Source organism: Thunnus maccoyii, chromosome 3, assembly GCF_910596095.1.
Source record: "Thunnus maccoyii chromosome 3, fThuMac1.1, whole genome shotgun sequence".
Classification (NCBI taxonomy): Eukaryota; Metazoa; Chordata; class Actinopteri; order Scombriformes; family Scombridae; genus Thunnus; species Thunnus maccoyii.
Window position 1 is genome coordinate 13,643,932 of NC_056535.1, and position 12,734 is coordinate 13,656,665.

General features: G+C 37.2%; 1 protein-coding gene across 1 annotated transcript; it reads left to right on the forward strand.

Moving 5' to 3' along the window:
- Positions 1–338: 338 nt before the first annotated feature.
- On the forward strand, positions 339–12,127 carry vamp3 (vesicle-associated membrane protein 3 (cellubrevin)). The gene is made up of 5 exons (XM_042407516.1): positions 339–444; positions 7,617–7,695; positions 8,907–9,065; positions 9,410–9,461; positions 9,886–12,127. Coding segments are annotated over exons 1-5 (309 nt in total). The 5' UTR covers positions 339–442; the 3' UTR covers positions 9,903–12,127.
- The last annotated feature ends 607 nt before the right edge of the window (positions 12,128–12,734 follow it).

Below are 12,734 nucleotides of genomic sequence, written 5' to 3' on the forward strand. Positions count from 1 at the left end.
CAACTTTTAAACCCCTAAATCCTTTATGTACAAACTTTAAGTGCTACTTTTATTAATTGAATAGGAATTTGTGTAAAGAGAGAAGTTAGCTTTGCAATTCAGGTTTTCATACAGTATTTGTAACTCAAGGTGATGTACAAAAACATTAAGAATAAGAAAGACATTTTAAAAAAAACAGCTTAAAACACATACAATGACAGAACGTTAAGATACATTACAAATATGAGAATAAAACATGGAAATATATTTTTTTAAAGAATGAAAATGATATACGTATATACAGTATATGATATATATTACATACACCTTAGTTTTCCTATTTCCCATAGTACCGGAAGGCAACATAACAACCAACGGCAGTAACAGTTACGGCTTGACACTTTAGCTTTAGCTTACAGACAAGAAACAGCGGCGGTGTCGATTAAGGATCTTCCATTTCACGATGTAAGTCTATAATGTTTCTACCAACGTTTACTTTTTAAGTTAATTGTTGCTTGGTCAAGTTTGTTTGACGTATGCGACCTTCCGGGTAGTTTGGTGAAATTGGATCACAGCAACGCCCAAAACTTTGCTATTAGCATGCAACAAGTGCTGGGACGCTAAGCTAGCTGTAGCAGCGTTAAGTTAGAGCTGGCTAGCTTTTTCTAAAACAAAATTTGTCAGTGTTTTAGTGCTAGTTAAGTAGACAATTACAGTAAAATAAATAAATAAATAAATACATGGGAGGCTTGTCCAACGTCCGCAGCTGCCTGAGCTGTGGTGAGAAGCTAACTGCTCTCTGGGTTAGTTTTCCTAGCTACTAACTACGTATATAACGTTAGCCCACATCCAGCTCAATACAAGCGTTGTTTAAGTAGTTGTGGTTGTAAATTTTGCAATTGTTCACTATAGTTTCAGCAAAGTAACGTTACAAGTAGTGGCAACATGTCAACTTAAAACAGGACATGTTTTGATGGCTAATTTATCCGTTGTTAGTTTATTTTGTATATAAATAAGCAGGTAACAATTGAAAGTGGTGTAAGTAGGACTGAGTAATGTTTTGTTTTTATCAGTCATTGTTTGTCGAACTTTGGTCTCGTTGCAATAGGAAGACAGAACAAGCCAATTCCTTATTTCTTCTAAAATTTACCTTGTTTCCCCAGTCGTAGTTACCTCCCCCACTAATTCATCTTTTTTCCCCCACCCCACCCCACCACATCACACTACACCACACTACACAGGAAGTCTAAATGCAAAGATGCAAACCAAGAACTTCTGTGTTTCAGAGTGTTTTTTAAAACACCAATAGAAACATGTCCATAATTGCATAGTAATTGTTTGGGCAATGTTAATTCTTGCCGAAGATAGTTCCAGTTAGAGCTGCGAGGATTAGTCGATTAATCAATTAGTTGTAGTTGTAGTATACAATTAATCACTATTTTGATAATGGATTAATATTTTTGAGGCTTTTTTTGTGTGAAGAAAAAGTCAAAATTGTCTGGTTTATGCTGAATATTTTCTAATTTCTTTAGTCTTCTATGACTGTAAACTGAATATCTTTGGGTTGTGGACTGTTGGTCGGGACCAAACAAGACATTTGAGGACGACATCTTGGGCTTTGGGAAAGAATGTTTGTCATCATCATCATACCATTTTCTGGACCAAACAACTAATCGATTAATCGAGAAAATAATCAAAAGAGTAATTGATAATGAAAATAATTGTTAGTTGCAGCCCTAGTTCCAGGTATAAAATAGCCATGAGGCATTTGAACTATGTGTTGGTGATAAGTCACGGGGAGATATCCAGAGCTGAACTATTAACGTCTAGGCCGCAGTCAAGCTTGCAACCCACATTTCCCATGTCCATCCTGAAATAGAGCAATACTTTGATTAAATCGATAATGGACAGACATTATTTGATGATGACATGACTTATTTTATGGAAGATTGTCACTCATCAGGATTTCAAAGTCAAAATGTTGACACTCTTCAGCACTATGTGATACAGTCGGCTAACAGTATGACACACAATACAGTCACAGCACACGTTACTCAACACATGATCTGAACCAACTAATTTTGCATGCTTGACAGTATTTTCTTCACTTCTACAATGCAGTAGAAGAACTACGGGTATAGAAAAATTCATATATCTCAATATTTTTTCTGTTGGAATTGATAAATAAGTAGTAATTGATACTTTATAGGATGATAGTGGACAAACTTATTTTTATTACTTTTCCTGGAAGAAATGGTCAGGAAGACCTAGGTTGTTTAGTCACAGTTTGGATGGAGGCATGGAGAATGGATGTATGACATGGGGCAAGCATTTGTGGACCTATGCATTACGCATTTTCATGAACAAATAAAAATAAAAACATCTGAATAAAATTAACTCCTAAAATGCATTTTGTCATGTAATTGCTGTAACTATAGACCGTTTATTTTACATCTGTTCACATGTCTTACAATGCTAGGGTTTTAAGAGAAGGGAGGGACGTTACATAAAAAGTGAAGCCCTGATGTATTCACGGTGAGATGGATATTCAGTAAAAATTAACTTTATATAAATGTCAAAATTAACCATTTTTGTGTCTCCAGAAAATCAAGTCACAATTTATTTTAAATGGAGAAATTCAGAGGTCTTAACCTAAACATAGTGACTTTGTAGTTACGTTAAGACTCTACTAACAAGCATGACTGTAACCAAAGTGGCCGTCAGTAAGCCTTTTACATGGCAGACATTTTGACATGTTAATGCAGGAAATGTGTGATTAATAACAAAACTGCAGTCCATTTATGTTAGCCAATTTTAGGGCCCTGGTATTGTGTAAGCTCGCTCACTTCGCACGGCTTACTTGGGTGTGTAAATGGAGTCTTTATGTTATTAATGCATTATTAAATACACCTGTGCGTTTTCTGTTGTGACAAGTCAAAGTCCGAATCCTTTCAAATCCGTTGAGTTTTATTAGTTTTCAACATTTGCAAGCAACTAAAGGCTAAAACAACTTCAACTTAAAGATGTTGAGTCACCTTGTGTTTGCTGAGAATGCAGAAGAACTACAGTTTTTAGTGGCAGACTAACTAATGTTCACAACCTGGACCTACAGCCTGAAAATGACATGAGCAGCATTATATATAAAATGTTAAATATATGTATCTGACATATTCAAATAACAGCAGTTGCCTACTGTACTTCACTAACTACTTACTCCAGATACTGACAGTGCTGACTCAGAACTATTAAGATGATCAGATTAAAATGGTGACATGATAAGAATCAAAGTTCAACTGGGAGATTCTTACATTGCTGTGAGGTGATAATAGCAGGATCATTTCTCCAGAGAAGAGTCGCTACTCTGTTGGTCCCTGCTGAACTACCAAAACACACCGTCTTCTCACATTGGTGTTACATAGTGATGTGCCTTTTCACTTCAGTCTTTGGCTAAATACAGACAACGACTGCAAAGAGCACATTTACCAGAGAGCAGACAAACCTTTCATTTTAGCCATTACAAAATGAATTTTAATTGGCTACAGCTGATCTAATCTGCCACTGATGTCTGTCAGTTAAAGGTTGAAAGCAACAGTCAATGTAATGAGAGCATGGCTCATTGATACACTTAAGTGGAACTGAGCATTCGTTAATGATATTGGTTACACCTGTGCTTTTCCTGCTTTATTATGTCAAAATGTCTACTGTGAAAAAAGGCCTATTGCAATTTTCCTGACCATATGCATGCAATGGTCTACACAGTATCAAACAAATATAAAAAAAAGTATTAAAACCAAATAATTGAGAACTTATCCTGTACATAAGAATTTTTTCTTGCAACCTTTTTTGTTCAGCCACAGAGAGGTTCATTTCAAAGCAAACCTTGTTTTTCAAAGCTAAAAACAAGGGTTATTAATAATAATAATGATGATGATCATGGCATTAAAAAGTGACAGTATTTATCGATAACTTTATTGTTGTGCACTTATGGCAATAATATGAAACAGTTGGTAAGTCTGACAGATACATGTGACATAAAGATATCTGACTGAAACCCACGACATACTGTCGATATCCCATTGTAGTATAGTTATAGTATTATTAGTATCAGAAATACTACACTTTAGCTGCCTGAGCTAATGTTAAATTCACAGATTGATGAGACAATCTATCGTTTCTCATAATTTTAAATCTTGGAGACTTGGCTTTAGAGCTTTTAAGATGAAATGCTGAAAACAATAATTTGATATGCTGAGAGTAACAGGGAGATTCCCACTGCTGATGTCAGTCATTTATGCTCGACAAGTACAGTAGAAAGCTAGCTGCTAACTGCCTCATTGAAATGATGTGATGCAGTAAGCTAAATTGTTTACTTAGAGTAAGACTCTCCACTCTCTTGGTCCGTTTCAAAAAAATAACTGTTATTCAGTATTCAGGAAAACCAAAACTATGAGCTAAAAGCTGCACTTTGATGCAGATTTATGTGTTTGGTAGTACACATTATAGGGTAATTTGTTTCCATGTTAATGACACTGACTTATGAAATCAAAGCACCTGAAATTAGGTCCAGCGAATATATCTAGTTGCATAGCTGCAGCATCTACTACTGCACACCTCCACCTCTGGACCTGCAGTTCTAGTCCAACCTGTGTCACCAAATGTCAAGGACACGAATAGGAGCAGCAGTTTTAAAACCAGTGCAGATACAGACATGAAAGGTGCCATCTACATGCAAGGAAATTATCAGCACTTACATTCTGACATATGTGCCACCTGCAGGAAATGTGTGATTGTTGCAGTTTTTAAAAAGATGGTGATTTGTGTGGTTTTAAGGTTGTTGTTTTTTTTTTAGTTTACAGTACCACTTCTAAGCTAACATAAAATAATGAATACAAATGGAAATAAATTTGTGTGCCACGTCCAGCATCCAACATCCAGTGAATGTTATATACCCCAAAACTGAAATATAGATTAAACTTGTGGCTGCTCAGGTATCTAATGGGGGAGAATAATCTTTTAGAATTAGTCCACCTATTCACCATTGTTTGGGTTTAGTGTTTAACTTCCTTTTGGAAGGATTTACGTCATGGATTGTTTTTGTTCAGGAAATGAAGTAGGTTTGGCTTACAAGCATCCACCAGTACAGTTTCCACTGAGTTAACTGTAATTGTGTTCCTCTGTTGTAGACTATTGGATTTAAGTAAGTTGTAGTATCTAAATTGTAGATATAAATATAGATGTATTTAAAAGGGGACATCAGCTTCAGTCACTGTTTAAATTCCCAGAGATGTTTATATACTCTGGCTGGCTGTGAATCTCACGTATCACAATCTCATGTATCTGCAGTAAGCGAATAGCGACCAATATATCGGCCTGACTGATGAATCGGTCTAGCTCTACAGTAACTCTCACGTTGCAGGATCAAACCAGCTGTTGGACAAATAGGTTTGTTTTGTGATTTTACCATGTGGAAGTGCATATCAGGATTGTTCATATATTGATACTAAGCCAAAGCACTGATAGTATGCTCCCTTATCTGTTGTATGTTTCTTAATACCGTTTCTAGGCTAAGCAGGATTTGGGTTTGTTAATTCACTGGATTTACTAAGCAAGAATTTACAGAAATGGATCCTTTGTAACTGCTGCACTCTGTACCCTCATCTATAAGTACCCACTGACTACTATACTTTGGAAACAAATATACAATATGTTTAACATAAGCATATTTTCTTTTCATTGGTTTAACCTGGAAACTATGAAGTGCCGTTCTTCTGTACTACCAAGAGATATTAGAGCACTAGCTCCAAGTAATTTCATTTGTAGCTTTGTTTGTCACAAGGGATGATGAGGGATGTTTTGAACATGGTAAGTCTTGTGTGTGTGTTTGCATGTGAGTAAGTATACATGGGAGTGGCTGCTTGCTGTTTTTCAATAAGTGGTTTACATGTTAAGGAAAAGGAGTGTTCTGTCTACAGCTGTCTTGGCTGTCTTCTAATGTGAGCAAGTGAGAGTATATGTGGTAAACTGAGTCATACACCTGTGTAATTCTTACAGTCTGGTGTAACTCCTTCAACTTGCTCTCTTATCTGATGTAAGTGAGGTCACTACAGAGCAATGCTGTCTCATGTCAGAGGGTGGCAGTAGCTAACCACTGTAAAATGGGCTGCTGGGCCAAAGTATGCACATCAAATATAGGAATCCTAAATAAATAATATACATAAAATAAACATATACAATTTCCATGCTCCAGTTTCCATGCTTGATGCTTGTGTCCTTGTTTAGAATGGTCTTTCTAAGTTAAAGAACAAACTTAAGGAAATAAGAACGAGAGCATGACGTCATATCCAAGTTGCGCAGCTGTTCATTTTTTTTCCATGTGTTTTTAAACCAGCCCTCTTTTGTCAACCAGTTGACTGTTATGAAGCATTAATCCTGCAGTGAATCTTGGAGCAGCCACATTCAGTGTATTGTTGTGTAGCAATGTGACCTCCGTATTCATATTATCCATCCTCTGTTAACATATGATTTTTATTTGGGATCATACGTTTGCCACCAGATAGATGTTTACATACCAAGGTGTGTTTTTAAGCGAAGTAAAAACACACCAATTTGTTTAATGGCAGTTGATTATCAGTAATTCACATAAAGCACACAAATAACGTGCCCCACCTCTCTCTCCCAAAAGTGTCAAACTGTTGATTTCTGCAGTAATAGGTCCTGGCTTGTATGACCAAGCAATTTAATGGATAATAGTGCAATTTTCAACCATAGTATATGTACATTTTTTGTGTGCACAGCCAGCCGATCTCAAGGCAGTTTCAGAGTTTTGGATGCATTACTCTGTTCTAGCTTGTAATTAACATGTAATTGCAAAATTATTCCTCTCGATGTTTGAACTCCCTCAAATTGGAGGTTTTGCTGTGTAGCAGACATCTACCTCTGACAGAGACCACTTTCTTTGCCTGAGAAGCTCAAGATGTCTTTTAAAACAAGGTTTTACAATTTTTAGAAATGGTTTGTTTGTTTGTTTTCAATGATTTAATTGCCAAAATTACATGGTGCTGTTTTTCAAAGGGATGAAATTTCTGCATTATTTATTTTGAGAATTTTTTTTTAATTTTTAATACTGACTGTTATTGTATTAATCTGTGTTAAACTATTTTTTTACTGACAAAACGACAAAAATAGAAAAAAAAAGATACTAACAAAGATGACTGCTGACGATTCAGATTCAAGACACTGCTGCCTGCTTTAGCAGGACTGTTTGGCATGTTATATGACTCAGTTATACAGGTTAAAGATTAGACTGTAATTTAATTTTCAGATGTACTGCTCCTTGAAATGAATTTATGATGTCACGAGTGTGTATTCATCACTTTGTTTGTTTTATTCACAGCGACTTTTGACTGTGATTTGACACTGATAGGTAGCTGTGCGATAGACCAGAGGCTGTAGTGTGATAAGAATGTATTTTTGCGATTGTGGTTTGGCTGTTTCCACTTATTAAGAGTCACCAGCAGTTTGTATATTAATAACTTGACATTTTAGATGGCGATTGAATGACATGATATACAACATACATTTGTTGAGAAATGTTACAGGAGACTCATGTCTGCACTAAATTCTTATCATTTCACCAGGTCAGCCACCGGTCCAGAAGGTTCTGGCGCAGCGTCGAGCAACAGGCGCTTGCAGCAGACGCAGGCCCAGGTGGATGAGGTATGATTCTTTTAACTCTGATTACTGATCTACGTGGCCCAGTTAAAGCGTGTATTTTCCTACATTTATAATAATCTTAATCAGTGCATACATTGCAATTAAAAATACACAGATTTTAATAGCAGTTTTTAATCATATTTGTAGTAAGCTCCTTATTAAGAGACCATTAAATTTGGCCATGTGTCAAAGTGGGTGTCATTTTTAAACTTGTGTCCAAAAAATTCTAACTAGTCTACCTTTCCCAGCGTACATAATTTCCCTCACCTAACCCGCTCTTATTATTGAACCCCACTCACTCACTGTCCTCAGACACACTGTGTGGCTCCCTAGTTCCTTAATGTCTGTCTCGAGCAGAGACTTGCATAACCCTTGGCAGCACTGTCATGAATCACCACAATGTGGAAACGCTCTACCTCCACATGTCAGTGCCCATGCCAGAGAACATTCAGTAAAAGCCATTTCTTGTCCGGATTTTAGAAATCATACTCAAAACCATGTCAGCGAGGCCACCAGGAAAAGGTGGCTGCCAAGTCTCACCCCTCCCGTGGTCTCACCCTTAATCCCCCTCTCTTTTTCAGTTGTGGCCCCCTTGAGGTTGGCCCCTCCTACAGAGGACTTTAACCTTAGCCTGTAACACAAAGCCTCCGATTGGCTGCCTGGAGTTTATATAATCACTGTCTCCATGGTTATGTAAGAAGTGCATGGGCCTACACACTCCGCTCCACCCTGCTGCTCTGTCTGAGAGGCGGGGCAGCGGAGGGGTTTGTGGATCAGTGGAACATGTGGGTTATGTGTACCCTCTGATACTGTGTGTAGGCACATGCACGCTTGTCTGATTCTAGGTGAACTCTGTTATTTAGCTCAGATGTTTACAGTGTAGAGTATATAGTTATTACCCTGTAAGGTGTGTGTTCTTCCATGACTGATGGTTCTGTTAGGTAACAGTTGTGGAGATTAAGACCTTTAAACATTGATGTCACCATGCTGTATATACAATATATCTTTTCCACTGCTCTTTATTAATTATGAAAGAATTGATTATGTAATATCTGACTCTGAAAATGTAATTTAGGGAGTGTTGTATTGATCATGAATGAGTTTTGCTCTACATTCAGATTCAGTATATTAAGGGACAGGCAGTTAAAAAGTAATGACATTAAAGCAAGTGTGTTGTTTGTTTTTGTTTTGTTCTTGTGTGCATTTGTGAATAGGTGGTGGATATAATGCGTGTCAATGTGGACAAAGTGCTGGAACGTGACCAGAAGCTATCTGAACTGGATGACAGAGCAGACGCACTGCAGGCTGGTGCCTCCCAGTTCGAGACCAGTGCTGCTAAACTGAAAAGAAAGTACTGGTGGAAGAACTGCAAGGTGCCTAAACACAGTTTGGTTCAAAAACACACCCCTCCTCCTCCTCCCCACTTAAAATGAAAATAAGTAACTGCTCTAACTGATTTTAAGTGAGCTTTATTCAAACTAGAAACCACTAGGCTGGAACCTGTCTGAATTAGATTGTTTGACTACACTTATACAGTATACATTTATCACTTACAATAGTGAACTGAAGTGAAACAAAAATACAAATAAAATCTGCTATTGTTAAACAAATAGCATATATTTTCAAAATGACAGCAGACGTTTCTTGAATAACAGATATCCTGGCTCCAATTAATGAATGTTGTGCTGACTTCGCTTTACCTTTTTGCCCTTTGCAGATGTGGGCCATCCTGATAGCTGTCATAGTGATCATCGTGATCATCATTATTAGTGAGTATCAAGCCTGTGGTTAATGAAGGTCGTGATGTGAGCGTTGCTTGTTGCGTACTTTTGTTTGAATATTGTGTTACTGCAGATAATCTAAAGAATCTCTAGGATTTTAATGAGTTAGTGCTCAAAGCTTTAACTATAAAGTGTAACAGTTTATATATAATTACTTTTAGTTTGATCTGGATTGTTGTTGATGTCTATATACAATACCAGTCAAAAGTTTGGACACACTTTCTCATTCAAGTGAATGGGAAGGTGTGTCCAAACCTTTGACTGGTACTGTATGTTGATCATGTATTTAGATTAGAGGTACTTTTGCTATTTTTATTTTTAGACTTTACTGGTTTAACTGGTAAAACTAATCAGTTTATTTAAGTCTTTTGTCTAAAAGTATTCACAAAGTTCTTACCAACTTCTTTCTCAGTTTGGAGTTACTCGTAAAACGGCAACATGAAGAGGAAGAGGAGTGGAGGAAACAATGAAGAAGAAGAGAGTAGCAATGTGCATAATTAATGTCTCAGAGGAAGAGGTCACATGATTACTGGCTACTGAGCTCCACAACATTTTTCCCCTCCTGTGGGGGGTTTCTTCATTCCTTGTCCTGAATTGCCCTCTGTGTGTGTGTGTGTGTGTGTGTGTGTGTGTGTGTGTGTGTGTGTGTGTGTGTGTGTGTGTGTGTGTGTGTGTACGCATGTGCCTTTGCCTGTGCGTGGGTGTGTTTGCACGTGTGCCTGAGTAAAGGTTTGCCATAGCACCACAGTTTTACCCAGCCTTACTACACCATACCAGCCATTCAGCTTGTATTAGTACCATTCCACATACCAAAGAAAACAGACACATACATAGAGAAACAGGTTGATAATGAAACCCACACTCAACTAAATCACTCTCTCAGGATGGTGTCATATAGGGAAATAAGCAGCCAAGGCCCCAGCCTATTCAAAATTAAAAATAATGAATGATAGACTGTATGACAAAGAATACACACATTGTCCAACCTCAGGACTAGAAGTGAAGAATATCATTGTAAACTCTCCTCAACTTATACTTTCTTTTTTTTATGTTTTATTAATAGCCATTGAATTTTGTGTGCCAAGCTAAGAGACGTGCCTTTGAAGATATTCTGTTCTTGGTTTGTTTTCATTGTAACGGTAACCCTGCGTATCATTGAAGAGATACTCCTTTCCAACATGCAAACATTTTGACTCTTTAGTGTGTAACACCAATATTTTGGATTTTCTCCTCATTTTTTAAAAATTTGCTGGTCTGTTATTTTTCAAATGGTTACAGTTGACTTGGGAATAGTGGGATCCAATGCCTTATTTTATTTATGCACATGGTTGAGCGCTGATTGACGTCTCTGTTTAAGATATTAGATTTTGGATTTAATAAAGAGGTATTTCATTGGTCACCTGACAACAAAGAAGCTTATCAGGAACACACTGTTGAACCTTATCATACTTGTCCATGTCCATCCTCTCAGGTAGGATTTGGTGTACAGTATAAGCTAGTATGAGCTTGTATTTAAGTGCCTATAGGCTAAGACCAACAGTCTCACAGCATGACAAAACTGCCATAATGTTTTAAAAAAAACAGAGTGATACACTGGGTCTAGAATGTGGTGAATTATCATCACTATCTAATCAGGTGCTCTCCAGGATGTGCCAGAAAGCGTGCCTTTGTGACATATTCACACACATTCACACGCACAAAAAAGTAAGGAATTGTAGTTTTAGACAGATGCCTTAATAGGTTTCTCCAATGGAGAACAACCAAAAATACAGCCACACCTTATTGATCAAATATACCAGCCAGTTTAAGAGTTGTGCCTTCTGAATGATCTGACTTTCCAAACAAAGGCTGTGTTTGCTTTATTCAGCTGAATTTATTAACCTTCAATTAAGTCTTCTGTATAGTCACACTGGCATGTGTCCTATTTGATCAATACAAAGGACTTAAGTGTGCTATTTTAGTTGTATTATCCTTTAATAATAGCTTTTTTGCAAATTATTATATGTAAAATTAATCTTAGGGAGACTATTAAGTATTTTTTGTGTTTGTGCTCACTTGCTGCCGAGCATCATGGGTGTTGGAGTGTGGAGAAAAACTTTTGTCGGGCAATGACAGTGTGAGATGTATTATGCCAACACTGAATGATTACATACCCTGCTGTTGCTTCCATCTTATTAGAAGAAATGTATTTTAATCAAAACAGTTTGGGATTACTTTGTCCTTGTACATTAACATCACACTTTCTGGAATTTCTTATTTTCTTTGATTACTGCAAACTAACAGTTATTTGTTATTTGGCCTTCAAGTGCATGCATGATACTATCACAAGCTTTGGTAACAAAATGAAACACTAACACAAATACGGACTTTTGATAAATTTTTATGTTTATATAGATGTAGTCAAGCTGTAGCCATTAAGGAGATCGTTAAATGTTTTCAAAGGCCACTGAAAATGTTTTACAGGCCAGCCTTTTATCACAGATTAGTGGAATTATCATCATCCTCTCCTGTCTACACCAGAGATGTGAGACTCTCTAACTTCCAAGCCTTGCTTATGTCTACCTACTGGGGGTGCATTTGGAAATAAGTGCAATTCTACTCTTTTGCCCAAATGCCTATTGCTTGAATAAAACAGATTGAATTTAAATCACAAAGCCCAGTCTGAGTGTTTTTATTTTATCTGATCTGTAACAGTATTAATGTCAGATGTCTTCCCTAAAGCTGAGTCTTGCTGTCTAGCAGACAGTACTGGTCCTAATCATTCTTGATTCCTGAGTCTGATTTCTTAGGTCTGATATAGCCATAACTCCAAACCAATTCAAGGACATGATCCAGTTTGTCATCCACACTGCAGAGCAGGTCTCTGGCTGTCAGCTGATTCACTGACACCGTTAAAATGGTAATAAAAGTAACTGTCAGCTATTGTCACTGCATTTCATTGCTTGGATAAAAGGGTTGTGGTTTACTTCCCCAGTGGTTTTCTCCTGTGAGCCTGAGACCTAGTTATTAACCAACCCCCACGAGTCCCAATCCTTATAAACTCCTATAGACTACTGAACAAAAAAAAACACACACACATAACAGGAGTACTACTGTCCTGTAATCCAGCACGGATTCTTAGCTATGATTACGATTAGGCAGAAGGCATTTGTAAAATTCTTGAACTCAGGGCTAGATTGACCCTCTAGGGGGACCTGGTGTAAAAATGAGCTCCGGCCCGTGTTGACCACTCCTTCTATTTCCCACACTCTATTATGAATG